Raw genomic sequence first — 19,284 nt, 5'->3', positions numbered from 1 at the left:
CTGACGATCTTTGAATATATACACGACACATTCAAATCCAATACTTAAAAATCCTAGCAAGGCAAGATTCATTATTCAAGTGGAATTAAAGCAGAGCTGGAATGGGAAAAGTAAGGGAACATCTAACCCAGGGGTTTGCAACCTTTTTATATGCCATGGACCAATGCCATTAAGCAAGGAGTCCGTGGATTCCAGGTTGGGAACCTGATCTAAACCTTAATGGTCAATATAATGGATGATCTGTATGATATATGCTGTTGCCAAGCTGTACTGGCCCGTGCCCTTCCCTTGGACAACATCAGTGGAATGGAAAGGGGAGACTACCAGCATGGGCAACTGCTGGTCTTCCATACAACCTTGTCCAGGCCTGCACCCTGGAGAGAACACTCTAAGACTCGCATGGTCTCGCAAGACTAACGGATGCCACAAAAAAAAAGGATGATAACAGGATACATAATAGGGAAGGGTCAAGAGTCTGGGTCTCAGTTCTATTGCGAAATGAAGGACAAGATGTGAGAATTAATGTATCCAGATGTGAACAAGAGCATATCCGCAGACCATGCAGAAAACCAGCAAGCTAACTTGTAATAAACACCTTCATTCAGGGAAAATGGAACTGTTCCACAGGCCATGGTTAAAGCATTGCTGCACATTGAAGAGGGAGAGGTGAACAGTGGAATATATGTATTGATTTGACTGGGGAAAGGTGGGTGGAGTTTTGTATTGCATGTACACTAACATCCTCGATTTCCTCATTCACAAACCCCCAAGTCAGTTCTGATTGGGAACAACATCTTCTCCACAATTTCCATCAGCACAGGTGCATCACAGGCTGTGTGCTTAGTCCTCTATTCTACTACTTTACACTTATGTCTGTGGCTAAGCACAGCTCCAATGCCACATTCAAGTTTGCAGATGACACCACTGTTGTAGGTCGAATCAAAGGTGGTGACAGATCAGCCAATAGGAGGGAGTTTGAAAATCTGGCTGAGTGCTGCCACAACAATCTCTTACTCAATGTCAGCAAGACCAAGGGGCTGATTGTTGACTTCAGAAGGAAAAAAAATGAGCCATGAGCTAGTCCTCACTAGCTATCAGAGGTGGAGAGGGTCAGCAATTTTAAATTCCTGTGTTAATATTTCGGAGGACCTGTCCTGGGCCCAGCACGTTAAGTGCAATCATGAAGGAAGCACAGCAGGGCCCCGACTTTCTTAGGAGTTTGCAAAGATTTGGCATAACATCTATAACTTTGACTAACTTCTACAGATGTGTGGTGGAGAGTGTATTGACAATACTCCTGAATGGAAAACCCTACAAAAAGTAGTGAATATGGCCCAGTCCATCACAGATAAAGCCCTCCCCACCATTGACTATATCTACATAAAACACTGTTACAGGAGAGCAGCATCCATCATCAGGGTTGCCCCTCACCAGCACCCATGTCATACTTTCTTCTCGCTGATACCATCAGGAAGAAGGTACAGGAGCCTCAGGAACAGTCATTACCCCTCAACAATCAAGTGTTTGAACCAAAGGGGATAACTTCACTTCCCATCACTGAACTGTTCCCAAAACCAATGGACTCACTTTCAAGGACTCTTCACCTCATGTTCTGAAAACGTATTGTTTATTTATTTTTTCTTTTGTACTTGCAGTTTGTCGTCTATTGCACACTGGTTCTCCACCCTATTGGTGCAGTCTTTCATTAATTATTTTATAGTTATTGGATTTATTGAGTATGAAATGAATCTCACGGTTGTACAAGGTGATATAAATATACTTTGATAATAAATTTATGTTGAACATGGGCTGACAAAATAGCTTGTTGTCCTACTGCATGTCCAAGGAATAAACGTTTTTAAACAGAGGACATTCATCTTTGGTACCATACCTATGAGATCCTTATTACGCCCATCCACTGAGAGATTCCGTAACGCTATTGCCACTGCTCGTACAACCTTATCAGAATCTGATCTCAGCAGTTCCACCAGGATCGGGAGGCCTTTCTCTTTACGCACAGTCGAGCGAATGTAATTCGACCACTGGAATTACAAGGAAAGTAACCACAACTTTGAATCATCCTCATGCTGGAGAAACAAGTATCATTTAAGCCACTATTTACAGTAGGTTAGTGAAGCTCTATAGTCCAGGAAGAGGGTTACTTAATTAAGTTTATTTGGCCCTCATCCACACCAAAGAGCAAGACAGACAACAAAGGGAATTTGCAAAAAAACTCTGTCTTTAAATGCAAAATCAGACAATCAAATCTAAATGGGGAAAAAAAACTTCCAGTAACCCAATATTTCTTTATTGATCAAGCTACTAGTTAGCGGTTTGCATAAACATGTTTTCCCATAAACATGATCAACAAGGTTAAGGGTGAAAGGTGAAAATTTTAAGGGGAAACCTCTTCACTCAGAGGGTTGGGTGTGGAATATACTGCCAGCACAAGTGGTATATGAGAGCTTGATTTCAATGTTTAAGAGAAGTTTGAATAGGTACATGGATGGTAGGGGTACAGAGGGCTATGGTCCCAGTGCAGGTTGATGCAAGCAGGCAGTTTAAATGGTTTTGGCATAGATAGGCTGAAAGGCCTGTTTCTTTGCTGTACTTCTCCATGACTCTAAAACATATCAGCATCATCCTGTGCCATGCGCAAGGTGTGGATAATCATGGCACCTACTCTACCAAATGACAGACACCTGCTTCTATTTCTTGAAGAATTTAAGAACATGTTTTTCTACTCACTTGCAGGTAATTGTGTCTCTATAACCAACATGGCAAGCTAAAAATTTCCACTGCATGATAACGCAGTGGTCGGCACAATGCTTTACAGTACCAGTGAACTGGGTTCAATTCCCTCCGCTGTAAGGAGTTTGTATGTTCTCCCCGTGACCATGTGGGTTTCCTCTGGGTTACATGTTTTAGAATCATAGAACCATAGTCTTTAGGCCCCCAAATAGCCCTTGGAACATCGAGGAGCAGATAAGTAGGCAGATTTTAGAATGGTGCACAAAATACAGGGTAGTAGTTATGGGTGATTTCAACTTCCCTCATATTCACTGGCACCTCCTGAGTGCAAGGGGGATAGATGCGGCTGAATTTGTCAGGCGTGTTCAAGGAAGGATCCTGACACAGTATGTGGAATGGCCGACGAGAGGATCTAGTTCTGGGTAATGAACCTGGTTGGATGACAGACCTCTTGGTGTGGGAGCATTTTGGTGAGAGTGACCACAACTCCCTTAGCTTCAGCATAGCTATGGAAAGGGAAAAAATCAGATGAAATGGTAAAATGCTTAACTGGGGAAGGGGTAACTTTGAAGGGATGAGGCAGGAACCAGCAAGAGTAAATTGGAAACAGATGTTCAAAGGGGAAAGCAAGGAAGTAATGTAGGAGAAGTTTAGGGACCACTTGAGCTGGGTTCAGGATAGGTTTGTCCCACTAGGGCAAGGAAAAAATGGTAGGAAAAGGGAACTGTGGCTGATGAAACATGTGAGGCAACTTGTCAAGAGGAAAAAGGAAGCATATGTTAGATATATGAAGCAGGAAGTAGGAGGGGCTCATGAGAAATATAGGGTAGCCCGGAAGGAGCTAAAGAAAGGACTTAGGAGAGCTCAAAGGGGGCATGAGAAGGCCTTGGCATACAGGATTAAGGAGAACCTCAAGGCGTTCTATGCGTATGTTAAGAACAGGAGGATGACGAGAACCAAAGTGGGACCGCTAAAGGAAGAAGAAGGCAACATGTGCCTGGAGGCGGAGGAGGTTGGGGAGGTCCTACATGAATACTTTGTTTCAGTATTCACAAGTGAAAAAGATCTTGATCAGGGTGAGGTTGAAACAGCGCAGGCCTGTGTGCTGGACAATGTAGAGATTATGGAGTGCTGGATCTCCAGGGCCAGATAATGTACACCCCAAGTTGTTGTGGGAATTGAGAGAAGAGATTGCTGGAGCATTAGCTCTGATCCTTGAATCCTCTTTGGCTACAGGGGAAGTGCCGGAGGACTGGAGAATGGCAAATGCCGTTCCCTTGTTTAAAAAAGGTAACAGGGAGAAACCTGGGAACTATAGACCGATGAGTCTTATGTCAGTGGTCTGCAAACTACTGGAAAGGATTCTTAGGGATAGGATCTACGAGCATTTGGAGAAGTACAGTCTACTCATTGATAGTCAACATGGCTTTGTGAAGGGAAGATCATGCCTCATGAGCCTGATAGAGTTTTTTGAAGAGGTAGCAAAAGAAATTGATGAGGGTAGGGCAGTGGGTGTGGTCTACATGGACTTTAGCAAAGCATTTGACAAGATCCCTCATGAGAGACTCATCCAGAAAGTCTTGAGGCATGGGATAAGTGGAACCTTGGCTGTTTGGATAAAAAATTGGCTTAAAGGAAGAAAGCAGAGGGTAATTGTGGAAGGAAAGTATTCTGCCTGGAGGTCGGTGACTAGTGGAGTGCCGCAGGGATTTGTCCTGGGACCCCTGCTATTTGTGATTTTTATAAATGACCTGGATGTAAAAGTGGAAGGATGGGTGAGTAAGTTTGTGGATGACACAAAGATTGGAGGAGTTGTGGATGGAGCTGCAGGTTGTCGAAGGTTACAAGTGGATATAAACAGGCTGCAGAGTTGGGCACAAAAATGGCAGGTGGAGTTCAATCTGGATAAGTGTGAGGTGATGCATTTTGGAAGGACAAACCAGAAGACTGAGTACAGGATTACTGGTCAGTTACGAGTGTGGATGAACAAAGGGCCCTTGGGGTTCAAATCCATGCATCCCTCAAGGTTGCTGTGCAGGTTGATAGGGTAGTTAAGAAGGCCTATGGGATGCTAGGCTTCATTAACGGGGGGATTGAGTTCAAGAGTGGTGAGGTCATGTTGCAACTCTACAAATCTCTGGTGAGACCACACTTAAGAGTATTGTGTTCAATTCTGGTCACCTCATTATAAGAAGGATGTGGAAGCTACGGAGAGGGTGCAGAGGTGATTTACCAGGATATTGCCTGGTTTGGAGAACAAGTCATATGAAGCAAGGTTACCAGAGCAGGGACTTTTCTCTTTGGAGCGTAGAAGAATGAGAGGGGACTTGATAGAGGTCTACAAGATTATGAGAGGCATAGACAGGGTGGAAAGTCAGTACCTGTTTCCCAAGGCACCAACAGCAAACACCGGAGGGCATATGTACAAAATTAAGGGAGGGAAGATTAGGGGAGACATCAGGGGTAAGATGGTTGTGAGTGCCTGGAATGACTTGCCAGGGATGGTGGTGGAGGCTACATTAGGGGTATTTAAGAGCTTCTTGGACAGGCATATGGATGAAAGAAAAATATATGGGGTAGTGTGGGTTTAGTACTTTTTTTAAGGATTATATGGGTTGGCACAACATGGAGGGCTGAAGGGCCTGTACTGTGCTGTAATGTTCTATGGTTCTAAGTTATAGAGACCTCTGCTTGGTGAGAAGGGTCATTGGCGATTGGGGTTGTGTATAGTAATTGAAACAGATAATTCTCAGCAACACACACAAAATGCTGGAGGAACTCAGGTAGCATCTGTGGAAAAGTGTAAACAGTCCTTTTTTATGTAGGTTTATAAAAGATGTCGGTTGACAGTTTGTCTCCGGAGATGGAGAAAGAGATCAAGAAAGGGAAGAGAAATGTCAGAGATGGCCCAAGTAAAGTTAAGAACAGGGTGGAAGTTAGAGGCAAAATTGATAAAATTGACAAGCTCAGCAGCACCAATGTAGCAGAGGAAGAGTTGGGGAGTATTACCGAGGAAGGCTTCAAATGTAGACTGTTCTACATAGGCAACCAAGACCTGGGGCCCACGCGAGTGCCCATGGCTGTCCTTCAGGTTAGGAGAAAGACGGAGGAGCCGAAGGAAAATTTGTTCACGGTGAGGACCAGTTCTGCAAGGTGGAGCAGAAATGGTGGTGGAGGGGGAAAGGTTGGCTCTTTCTTGTTTAAATGGGATCAGTAGGTTTCTAAGATGTTAGTTGACAGCTTGTGTCCAGATAATTCGTTGACAGATATTTCTCAGTGTCATTATACAATTACACTCACTGTCCATTGCCCAGCACTCAGATTTTGCAGGGCGCCTGCTGCTGCCTCCAACGTGTTGTAGTTTCGGCTTTCTGTGAGCAAGGACAGGTAGAGTCGCACCACTTCAGGCTGGTACAGCAGCTCATAACCTGGAGAGAGAAAAAGTGACATTTAATCTAGATACAATGAACTGAACTTACTGTCTGTTCCATGGAAACAGGTTCACGGGCTCAATCAGTAAGATACAAGAATAAACACACTAATCCATTTATTTACAGACAGTAAAAGATTCAACCAAACATCAAAGTTCCCCAGGTTACACAAACTACAACTAAATATTCAACAAGCAGATACTTAACTAAGAGTGCCTGTGGGCGCTCCTGTATCTGCCAGCAAACGTTCCCAATGGTTTTTTTGTGATCTCAGTGTGAGAATGGATGCCTGGGGCCAAAGGAAAGAGGCCAAGCCTCCCACACGCGTTATTCTTATACCCGAGTTGCCTGAAACCGGACCCCTGTGCCATGGCACACAAGGGAACCAATGGGAACGAGCTGTTGTGTACTTTAACAGGCCAATCGTTACAAGCAGCTTTTGACCGACAAGTAAACATAACTCTGTCAACTTCATTGTAAAAATAAAAAGAGCACAAACACACTGAAGTGCCAATTAGAGTGAATAGAACTGGTGAGCAAGCAGCATTAAATGTGATGCAGGAACAAGGCATAAGGGCATTATCAAATGGGTCTTAACCTGCCCATGAGTGGAGGCAGAGCAGAGTTCCTGCTATAAATATGGGAGCTAATGTCACAGTGACATTTACTCCAATGACAACACATGGATGAAAAGACAAATAATACATCTTATTTTCAGTTATTTATCTAGTTATGTATTTCTTTTGCACAACTTGTCTTCTTATGCACATTGGTTATTTATCAGTGTAGCTACAAAACTAAACCAAAACAATTGCTGCTAGCCTGTAACCTTCATGGGGTTGTTATACTTGCATGATGCATCCTCAGCTCTAATGAAATGATTCTTCCAGAGAGCTGAATTCATTTATTTGACCCTTTATTAGCAACTAGCAAACATACAATTAAGCATTATTGAGCAATATTAAGCTGTCAGCAAAGATTTGACCTCTGCCAGTCCCAAGCCACAAACTGCCAAGAAATAACCAAGAACACATAACTAATTCCCTTTGGTTTTACCACTCCCCCACTCATGTGACTAGTTACTATAATAACCATGCAACACCAAAAACATCAGTCTTTGTTTATGCATAGTTTTTTGAAAATTGTGTCATAGTTATTTATTTTCCTGTAAAAGGCTGCAAGAAAATGAATTCCATTGTAGTAGATGGTGACATACATGTTCTTGGATAATAAACTTACTTTGACTACAGCTGTTAGTACAAAAAGAAGTTTGTTAAAATATAGGGAATGTGGCCACTGAAGAGACAATAATAGGACTCTTCATATCATCATGTGCCATGTCGTATGTTGTGGGTGATCATGGTCTTGACCATGATTGTTCTTGGCAAATTTTTCTACAGAAGTGGTTGCCATTGACTTCTTTACAAGACAGGTGGCCCAGCAATTATCAATACTTTTCAGAGATTGTCTGCCCGGTGTCAGTGGCCACATAACCAGGACTTGTGATCTGCACCAGCTGCTCAAACGACCATCCACCACCTGCTCCCATGGCTTCACGTGACCTTGATCGGAGGCTAAGCAGGTGTGACACCTTGCCTAAGGGTGACCTGCAGGATAGTGGAGGGAAGGAGCGCCTTAAACTCCTTTAGTAGATCCATATCCCAACCCACCACCCAACATTTCATATAGAAAGGACTAAATATGGCTCAATACAGGTCTGTGGAACAGCAACAGCAACTGTATGAACAATTAATATTTATCTAAATCCTGCAACTAGTAGGAAAATACATTTTCACAGCATCCTTTTGCAGTACTTTCTGAAGCTCCCACAAAGAGCAATGTGATAACCTGCCCTTCAGTAATGGGAACTGACGAATAAATATGGATAGGGACACTCAAGTTAATAGCTCTGGGCTTCACAACAACGGCTGGAGTTTGTTTACATTCCCCTCAGTGCTTGTACATCCCAATGAAAGACAGCACCCACCACAATTAAGAACTTCCTCAAGATTGAACAGAGGCATCAACCTAGATTAGTTGATCAAAGGCAGAGGAAATTAAAAGTAAACAGGTATCTACAGATTTTTAATTAGAGATACAGTGTAGAACGGGGTCCAACAAGTTTAAATTAACTTTTAAACTGGAATGTCTTTGGATAGTGGTAGGGTACCGGAGCACTCACGGGAAGAACGTACAACTTTCTCACAGAGGATGCCGGAATTGCTGAATCAAGGATGGTGACAAATCAGCATAGAGGAGGGAGACTGAGAATCTGGCTGAGCGGTGCCACAACAACATCTCACTCAATATCAACAAGACCAAGAACCTGATTAGTGACTTCAGGAAGAGGAAACCTGAGGTCCTTGAGCCAGTCCTCATTGGGGATCAGAGGTGGAGAGGGTCACTAACTTCAAATTCCTCAGTGTTACCATTTCAGAAGACCTGTCCTGGGCCCAGCGCTAAATGCAATTACAAAAAAAACACAGCAATGTCTCTACTTCCTTAGCAGTTGCAAAGATTCGCCATGACATTTAAAACCGAAAAACTTCTATGGATGTATAGTGGAGAATATACTGACTGGTTGCATCACAGCCTGCTATGGAAACACCAATGCCCTTTGAAAGGAAAATCCTACAGAAAGCAGTGGAATTGGCCCAGTCCATCACAGATAAAGCCCTCCCAACCATTGAGCATGTCTACATGAAGCACTGTCATAGGAAAGCAGCGCCCATCATCAATGACCCACACCACCAGGTTCAGGAACAGTAATTACCCCAATTCATAAGGCTCCTGAACCAGTGAGGAGAACTTCATTCAACTTAAACTCCACAGCCCTATCTCTTCCAGCTCCACATATATACATCTCTCAACTTTACCCTCAAACCTAACCCTAATGTCCAAGGCAACACACGCCCCCCACTAAACTTAAGCACACCCTGATTAACCCTGGCCACACCCTCAAAAACCCTTAGACGTGTAAGGAGGAGGAAGATCCAATAAAGACTTGGACATGGTCAATGAAGGCGTGGGCCAGATCAAAGAATATGTACACGATGCTGGAAGAACTCAGCAGGTCAGGCAGCATCCGTGAGAAAAGAGTAGCCAACGTTTCGGGCCAAGACCCTTCATCAGGAATGGGGGGGAAGAGAGGGCCGAAGCCCAGTAATAGAGATAGGGGAGGGGGAAGGGCTAGAGGCACCAGGTGGGGAACCAATCAGAGGAAGGATAAAGGGGGGAGGGGATAAGCATGAAAGAACTGTAGAGATAAAGGAGCAGAAAGTTGAAAGGGGAGAGAGGCAGAGAGGGACCTAGGATAGGGGAAGGGGGAGGGGGAGGGAATTACTGGAAATTGGAGAATTCAATGTTCATACCACCAGGCTGGAGGCTACCCAGACAGCAGATGAGGTGTTGCTCCTCCAACCTGAGTTTGGCTCATCATGGAAGTAGAGGAGGCCATGTATGGACCTATATAGATGGGAATGAGAGGCAGAGTTGAAGTGGGTGGCAACCGGGAGGTCCTGTCTATTGTGACGGACAGAGGGGAGGTGCTCGACGAAGCAGTCCCCCAATCTGTGTCGGGTCTTGCCAATGTAGAGGAGTTGCATGACACAGAATCTTGAGCGATGAGATCAAGAAGCACAAGAGGGATGATTTTCCCACTGCCCGAATAATTTTAACCTAACCTCACGGTGACACGATCTTCATTCTCCTGGTCCACGAAATGCCAATAAAAAAGCCAAGATACCAACAAGGCGAGAGAGAATCAGTAAGTTAAACCTAAGATGGGCCCACAGAAAACAAGTCACCACTAAACTCAGTGACAGGGTGGCGTGAAATTAAATCTCCAGCAAACCCTGTTAATTTAACCCATGCAATCCCAGGCATACAGACGCAAAATAAAGACCAGTATAAATTTAAAGTAGGGAATATGAACCTTCCTTTAAGATAAAGCCTCATAACTAGGCCTCAGAACAACCTACTCCCCAAATGGTCAATTTAGAACCAAGTAACGAGGTCTAAGATACCAAAACCCTCAAAGTTCCATGCCTCTCATTATCTTGGTCCATGGGATAAACACAAGCTGGGCCTGATCAACCCTGGCTGGGTCACCCGGGTAAGGGTGTCTAATAATTAAAGACCTGAAACACCCAATGATCCCAGATTGCATTACTGAGGGCTGTTGATTTAACAATTATTCTCACAGGTAAATTAAACCCTAAAGATACAGCTGTGTAGATATGCATCAACGGTCCATAAGATGGGTTTAAATTGACAACCAAAAGAATAGGCCCATTTCAAGATTGCCAGCATGATTTGTAGAAGACATATAATGGTTGGCAAAATTCACAAGAAAAGCTGCAAGTAATGGTGAACAGATGACCTTCAGACCAGGGGATGCAATAAGTGAGATCTTTTCTTCCAGATGTAAACAGATGAGGAAACTTGCCAAGTTAAACTCGTGTATTTAGAGAAACAGATGAATTATATAACTATAGTTGTAAGGTACAGGGAAAAATGTGAAAAATCTACACATACCCGACATAAGAAAACTAGTGTTCTGCAGTACCAGTGACCCGGGTTCAATTCCTGTCACTGCCTGTAAGGAGTTTGCATGCTCTCCCCATGATCGTGTGGGTTTCTTTCAGGATTCAAACATCAGTAGAATATTTTGAAATTGGGCTAATTTAAATAAATCATAATGAGTATTGTGCAGAAGATATGGTGCATATGAATAATTTGTTTTCATTCAAAGTGCTTATCGAAATATAACATCTATTTAAAATTACAAAGCAAACTGGGTGGGGGGTGGGGGGAGAGAGAGACTTTTTGAATGAATTAAAGTTTAAATATTAGTGCCAAAACAATAAAGACGTTGCCAAAGTCGTATATTTTATACAAAAGCAGATTATTCATGCATGGATGCGCTCAACATCAGTAGGAAAAGCAAAAATAAGTTTTTGTTTAAAAAGGAAATGGATAAATATTTGAAGAAGTTAAAAGCTACGCAGACAAAGAACGTGGTAAAAGGCCAAGGACAGCCCTTGGAGAGCTGACATAGACACAATGGCTGATAGAATTGTATAGCACAGAAAGAAGCCTATGATCCTATTGTATCCTTACAAAATGAGCCCAGAAGATTAAATAAATCGATCCGTTTGGTTGGCTAATGATTCTGGATGCATTCAAGGGACATTTATAGAATAGTACCAATCAATTAACTTTCTTTGTGGGGGGGGGGGGAACCAAAGATATTTGCAGGAAGCATCTATATCCAACTCTTGAGGGTGAGCAAAGGATTAGTAAAATCTAGATTCAATCCATCATTCCACAGCGCGACTCCTGTTAAAGGAGTCAATGCATGAGATGCCAGCAAATGTTTTAAAGTCCAAAGGACAAAGTAAATTTCATTTTCAAAGCACATATATGTCACTACATACAACCCCCCCCCCCCCCGAGATTCATTTTCCTGCGGGCATACTCAGCAAATCTATAGAATAGTAACTATAACAGGATCAATGAAAGATCAACTAGAATGCAAAAGATAATAAACTGTGTAAATGTAAATATGAATAAATAGCAGCAAATAATAAGAACATGAGATACTGAGATAAAGTGTCCTTAAACTGAGATCATTGGTTATGGGAACACCTCAATGGATGGGCAAGTGAGTGTAGTTATCTCCTTTTGTTCAAGAGCCTGATGGTTGAGGGGTACAGTGGCCCTCTTTATCCGTGGAGGATTGGTTCTGAGACCCCCCCGCAGATACCAAAATACGTGGATGCTCAAGTCCCTTATTTAACCTGTCTTCGTGCAGTGGACATTAGGACCTGGCGTCGCAGCTCTGAATCTGCAGTGTTTCTGTTCACGAAAATAATCATGATCATGATTGAAAATAAGGTGGAAGTAATAAAGCAATCCGAAAGAGGTGAAACGCCATTGGTAATTGGAAAAGCATTAGGCTACAGTTGGTCAACGATCAGAACCATTTTAATGGCTAATGTGAAAGGCCCTGTCCCGATGAAAGCTACAATTATTACTAAGCAATGCAATGGTTTCATTATTGAAATATGCATGTTTCTTAAGTGCCTTATATGCATAGAAAGGTAAAATATGTACTATATACTAAGAAAAATGTTTGACTAACTGACGCTAAATAATGTACCTGTTCCGGCTTAAAATCCAACTTAAAGATGGACTCAGGAATGGAACTCATTCAAAACTCGGGGACTGCCTGTACTTTTGACTCATTTCTAGATTACTTATAATACCTAATACAATGTAAATGCTATGTAAATAGTTGTTGTACTGTATTGTTTAGGGAATATAGACAAGAAAAAAATAGTCTGTACATGCTCAAACAACGAGTGCTGGAGAGAGAACTTCCAGGTTTTCCCGATCCGTGGTTGGTTGAATCTGCGCATGCGGAATCCACGGATAAGGAGGGCCAACTGTACTAACTGTTCTTGAACCTGGTGGTGTGAGTCCTGAGGCTCCCGTACCTTCTTCCTGGTGGCAGCAGCGAGAAAAGTGCATGGCCTGGGTGGTGAGGATCTCTGATGATGAAAGCTATGACAGCGTTTCATGTAGATGTGCTCAATGATTGGGAGGGCCTTACTTGCGATATACTGGGTTGAATCCACGAGCTTTTGTAGTATTTGCTGTTCAAAGGCATTGGTGTTTCCATACCAGGCTGTGATGCAGCCAGTCAGTACTCTCTCTACTACACATCTATGGAAGTTTGTCAGTTCTAGATGTCATGTCCAATTTCCACAATTCCTAAGGAAGTAAAGGCACTGTCGTGCTTTCTTCACAATTGTACTGATGTGCTGGGACCAGGACAGGTCATCTGAAATAGTAACACCCAGGAATCCTCTCCACCTCTGATTCTCCAAAGAGGACTGACTCATGGATCTCTGGTTTTTCTCTCAAGTGTAGAATCAGTTCCTTGGTCTAGCTGACATTGTGTGAGGTTGTTGTTGTGGCACCAATGAGCCAAATTTTCAAACTCCCTCCTAAATGCTGATCCATCACCATCTTTGATTTGGCCCACAACAGTGGCGTCAAAAGCAAACTTGAATATGATTTTGGAGATATACTTCACTACACAGTCATGAGTGTAAAGCAAGTAGAGCAAGGGGCTAAGCACACTGCCTTGTGGTGCACCTGTGCAAACTGATTGGGTCTACACACATTTTACAAATGTGGCAGCTATGTGATTTTAATCCAACCATCACATTGATTTTAATTGGTTTCAAGTGGCACAGAACACTAGGTACACTTCTCTTGCCTATAGACACACTGCAGTGTCAAACACAACATACATACAGATAACATTGTGTCCCAAACTTAAATTTTGCAGTGAAACTCAGAGGGGCTTGTTGTACAAGATGGATGAAGAGCTTTTCTTGAAATGGAAAATGGAAATTAAGTTCTCCCCTACCACCTCCAAAAAGAAATAGTCAATGAAGTACTTGGTTGGCACCCAAGTGATAAATGTTTCTTCAGAGAAATTCATTGTCTCAGGAGCTTTAAGAAAGGATTTCAGGAAAGAGACCAGCTTGAAAAATTATTAATGATAACCTTTGCTCTCTGACTGCCAAGAACTTTACAACAATGACACCAGTTTCGACTTGTGAAGCCAGAATGATCATGAATTATGAAGTGTTCAATAAGCTGATTCCTCAGCCTTAAATATTAACTTATACCTTGCTGAACCATTGAACAATCCATAAAAGTTGATACTGAAGGTTAAGGAACACAGCTTACCGAATACTTCAGGTTCTATTACAATTATGAACAAATTCTTTTGGATTATTGCCACTGAATATGTTGTTTTTCTCTCCCTCCAACGGTTCAGTCATGCACACAATAGACAAATAGATTTCAATAATTTCTGTATTGTTTATAATTGCCCACTTCCTTAATTAAATTAAAATATGCACGAATATAGCATTTCAGGAGCAAAATTAACACTAACTTTATGAATACAGTATCACCTACTCATCGACATTTAAACAAAATGGAAAATATTAAGATAAACAATTGAGCGTGTGAATGTGGATCCAGAACAATCATCCCATGCCATCAATCTACAAGCCGACACTCAGGGACTTGGGATATATTGTTATTTTTTGTGACTGTATACTCTTCATTATACGTGCCTTGATCTGTGTGTGACTGTGTGTGTTGCACCTTGGACCCAGAGGAAGGCTGTTTCATTTGTCTATATTCAAGTGTATATTTGAATGACAACTAAACCTGAACTACAAAGTCAACTCTACGTTGAGGTAATTTACCCATAACTCCGCAGATTGCAACATTGAAACAGCGAGCTGTTGGTCTCCCTCTCTCTGTGGAAGGAGTGAGACCTCTCTGAGAGAGAGGGAGAGGGGGAGAGAGAGAGAGAGAGAGCATGTGGGATGTTGAACTGCTGGGATGAGCAGTTGTTCTTGATGGACTCTAGATCATGGTCTCATTGGGGGTTTGTTATTACTTGGATGGTGGGTAATGGGGGGGGGCGAAGGTGCTTTCTGCTGGAACATGTAAGAGGAGGATAGATGCGTTGTTTCTGCTGCTGCTTGCGTGTGGGAGGGGGAGGTGGGCTTTGGGTTTCTAACGTTTTCTGTCATTCATTCTTTGGAGGTTTTCTTTGGCTTTGTGGATGTCTGTGAAGAGCAAGAATTTCAGGTTGTAGAGTGTATACATGCCCTGATATTAAATGGAACCATTGAACTATATGTCTTAATAGCTCCTGAATGAATTTTTTGAGGATGTGACTAAACACATTGATAAAGATAGAGCAGTAGATATAGTGTACATGAATTTTAGCAAGGCATTTGTTAAGGTACCCCATACAAGGCTTATTGAGAAAGTAGAGAGGCATGGGATCCAAGGGGACATTGCTTTGTGGATCCAGAACTGGCTTGCCCACAGAAGGCAAAGAGTGGTTGTAGACTGGTCATATTCTGCATGAAGGTCAGTGACCAGTGGTGTGCCTCAGGGATCTGTTCTGTGATCCCTACTCTTTGTGATTTTTTATAAATAACCCGGATGAGGAAGTGGAGGGATGGGTTAGTAAATTTGCTGATGACACAACGGTTGGAGGTGTTATGGATAGTGTGGAGGGCTGTCAGAGGTTACAGGGGGACATTGATAGGATGCAAAACTGGGCTGAGAAGTGGCAGATGGAGTTCAACCCAGGCAAGTGTGAAGTGGTTCATTTTGGTAGATCAAATATGATGGCAGAATATAGTATTAATGGTAAGACTTTGGACAGTGTGGAGGATCAGAGGGATCTTGAAGTCCGAGTCCATAGGACACTCAAAGCTTCTATGCAAGTTGACTCTGTGGATAAGAGAGCATACAGTGTATTGGCCTTCATCAATCGTGGGATTGTCAGGAGCCAAGAGGTAATGTTACAGCTATATAGGACCCTGGTCAGACCCCACTGAGTACTGTGCTCAGTTCTGGTCACATCACTATAAGAAGGATGTGGAAACCACAGAAAGGGTGCATAGGAGATTTACAAGGATGTTAATCCTGGATTGGGGAGCATGCCTTATGAGAATTGGTTGAGTGAACTCGGCCTTTTTTCCTTGGAGCGATGGAGGATGAGAGGTGACCTGATAGAGGTGTATAAGATGCTGAGAGGCATTGATCATGTCAGAGGCCTTTTCCCAGGGCTGAAATGGCTAGCACAAGAGGGCACAGTTTTAAGGTGCTTGGAAGTAGGTGCAGAGGAGAGGTCAGGGGTAAGTTTATTTTACGCAGAGAGTGCTGAGTGCGTGAAATGGGTTGCCGGCAACGGTAGTGGAGGCAGATACAATATGGACTTTTAAGAGACTCCTGGATAGGTACATGGAGCTCAGAAAAATGGAGGGCTATGGGTAACCCTAGGTAATTTCAAAGGTAAGGACATGTTCGGCACAGCTTTGTGGGCCAAAGGGCCTGTATTGTGTTGTAGGTTTTCTATGTTTCTAACTCATTTTACAAAGGTTAAGCTCATTTATTGCAGCATAAAGCACAGGTACTCCAGTGTTTTGCTGAAAAGTCTTAGAAGACAGTTGAAGTCATATTTATCGAACAGCAACAAGAACTTAGAGTCATTTACTGCAGGTTAACCACAGGGAACAAAATGGCAAATGGGGAGGTGTCCCTGGCCTGGAAAATCACATTTTAATCATCATGCAAAAGTAGAATACCAGGAACACATGAAATGCCTCATCAGAAAAGAATAGTTTGTTGTAAAAATATCCATCCATTCAGTCTTCCCTCAATGATTCTAGCATTTCATTATTGAATTGTATCCAGAAAACTTCGCTAGGAAAGCAGAAGTCCTCACTCATTTACATCTCAAAAACATCTATTCATGAGATCATCAGCTGGCAATAGGATTGTTCGAAAGACTACATACCTTTGCTTGGCAAACACGAAGAAATCTGCAGATGCTGGAAATTCAATCAACACACACAAAATACTGATGGAATGCAGCAGGTCAGGCAGCATCTATAGGGAGAAGCGCTGTTGACTTTTCGGGCCGAGACTCTTCGTCAGGACTAACGAAGGGTCTCAGCTCGAAACGTAATGCTTCTCTCTATAGGTGCTGCCTGACCTGCTGCATTCCACCAGCATTTTGTGTGTGTTACTACAATATTTGCTTGGTTGATAACTTTTTATTTATTTATTGAGATAGGGCATGGAATAGGCCGTTCTTGCCCTTCAAGCCACACTGCACAGCAATCCCCTGACTTAACCCTGGCCTAATCATGAGACAATTTACAATGACCAATTAACCTACCAACCGGTACATCTTTGGACTGTGGGAGAAAACCGGAGCACCCAGAGGAAAACCATGTGGTCATGGGGAGAATGTACAAACTCCTTGCAGGCAGCGGAGGAATTGAACCTAGGCCGCACTGTGCAGCAAAGCATTGTGCTAAGTAAAAGTAAACATTTTATCTTTGTAAGATTTGTAAACAATATTCTTTCTACATTGACCAGTTAAATTGTAATTCAATTTGAATGTACAGTTCTCACATGTGAAAATTAGATTGTTCCCATACCACATAAGAACAAGCCACAGAATCTAACAATTGCACACAAGATGTTTCAAGAGAAACCAGAGAATCACCCATATGGAATGGCAGCTGAGGTATTTAAAGAATTGTGTGTTCTTCAGAACTAACATCTATATAAGGTAATGCATAGAATCAATGGAGCAGGTTTGAGTCAGACTGCAACAGCGGAGAACTAGATACTTCTGATTTTCAAGACTAAGCACCCACCTCCACATTTATACACTATGTTACTCTCCCCTCACATTCCCACCAACCTATAATCACCCTTTCCACAACACCATGTGTTCAACCACCCAGCTAGGGATCTTTTATAATAGCGAGTAAGCCCAACATCTTGCATATTTTTGGGATGTGAGAGAAAACCAAAGCATCTAGGAAAGATCCATGTGGTCGCAGGAAAAGTCAAAGTCACCATATACTACCTCCAGATTCACTTCTTGTGGGCATTTACAGGAAAATAAAGAAATACAATCCTCCAATCCACACTTTTGTCATAAGGTTTGGAGGCTTGTGTGCCTCAATGAGCCAGTGCTGGCTGGAGTCAGGGCTTTATGCTTTGGCTCTTGGTAGGGTCAACCATGCCAAACAGGTCGAAGTAGTAGAGGACAGACTAAGAATAGTTTACCGGTCTCCCAAGTTCGAGGGTTCAGGGCTAACAACTCTGATTGGTAAAAGAAAACTGTTACGAAAACAGCAGTGAAGAATCCTTCTATATCTGTGTAACTGAGGACCCTGAACCATGCCTGTGACAAACAGAGAAGATGGCCAAGGACAGATAGAGGAACTTCATTGTTGCCCTAAATGCCAGCTGTGTAACGGGCACGAAGTAAGCAAAGAAGTACAATGGAATTTATGAAAAACTATACACAAATAAAGACATAAATACAAAAATATTAAATAAATAATGAGAATATGAGTTGTATAGCCTTTGAAAATGAATCTAAGTTGTGGAATCAGTTGAGTTGAGATGAGTGAAGCTACCCACACTGGTTCAGGAACCTGATGGTTGAGGGGTAATAACTGTTGGTGTGGAACCTAAAGCTCCTGTGCTAATTCCCGATGGTATTAATGAGAAGACAGCATGACCTGGATAGTGGGTGTCTTTGATGATGAATGCTCCTTAATAACAGGCAGAATAACAGTTTGGCATGGACTAGATGGGCCAAAGTGTGCTGTAGTGCACTACGACTCTATACAACAGAGGGGGCAATGGCACAGCCTCACATCACCATGTGCCTGAGTTTAGATGCTGATCCTTTGCCTGTTTGGAGTTTGAGTCTTTAGGAGTTTCCCTGGGAATTATGCTCTCTTCCCACGTCACAAACGCCATACTGGCTGGCAGGTTAACTGACTATTGCAAAATTATTTACTTATTTAGAGATACAGAGTGGAACAGGCCCTTTGAACCGTGCCTCAAACAGTCGCTGATTTAACCCCAGCCTAATCACAGGACAATTTACAATGACCAATTAACTTATTAACCGATACATCTTTGGAATGTGAAGGAAACCAGCTCATTCCATGGGGAGGACAGACAAACTCCTTACAGAGTGCGCTGGGATTGAGCTCCCCAAGCTGTAATAGTGTCATTCTATCTGCCAGGCTACTGTGACGCCCATTACCCCTAGTGCTGGTGTGCTGAAAATTTATGGGCATGCAGGATCACTGTAATCAATGAAGGAATAAGAGTGAGACTGTTGTGTTGACAACCAGCCGATCCATGTTGCATGATTATGATATCTAATGCTACATCACTACAAAAGCAGCAGAAAAATTGATTCTTAATAACTCTTCTTTCTATGAAGTTATAAATATAGCAAAAGCAACCAGACATTGGGAGATAGGAGACAGAAACAGATGGCCGTTTTTCATTGGGAAAGTAGATAATTGGATACATTGAGACTAGATCTCTCTCCTCTCTGGACCAACCCTAGGACTACTACCATTCATGAATCCTCCAAGGACCCATCCTTGGACTACCACCATTCATGATCTGCAGGCATTGGCAGTCAGCTGTTACAAGT

At 42.6% G+C, this 19,284-nt stretch overlaps 1 protein-coding gene across 10 annotated transcripts in view; it reads right to left on the bottom strand.

Moving 5' to 3' along the window:
* arvcfb (ARVCF delta catenin family member b) overlaps positions 1 to 19,284 on the bottom strand; it is a 551,538-nt gene that overhangs the window by 45,405 nt on the left and 486,849 nt on the right. For all 10 annotated transcript variants that reach the window (XR_009516569.1, XM_059994656.1, XM_059994661.1 and 7 more), the window contains 2 exons: positions 6,052 to 6,179; positions 1,892 to 2,042 (listed from right to left, as the gene is read on the bottom strand). Coding sequence is in view for 9 of the 10 variants with exons in the window: in XM_059994656.1 (XP_059850639.1) it covers positions 1,892 to 2,042; positions 6,052 to 6,179 (279 nt within the window). In the remaining variant the exon portion in view is untranslated. The remainder of the gene's footprint in view (positions 1 to 1,891; positions 2,043 to 6,051; positions 6,180 to 19,284) is intronic.

The sequence above is a fragment of the Hypanus sabinus genome, chromosome 18 (genome assembly GCF_030144855.1).
Source record: "Hypanus sabinus isolate sHypSab1 chromosome 18, sHypSab1.hap1, whole genome shotgun sequence".
In the NCBI taxonomy this organism is placed as follows: Eukaryota; Metazoa; Chordata; class Chondrichthyes; order Myliobatiformes; family Dasyatidae; genus Hypanus; species Hypanus sabinus.
Note: the sequence above shows the minus strand (reverse complement) of the source record. Positions and strands in the feature narration are given on the sequence as shown.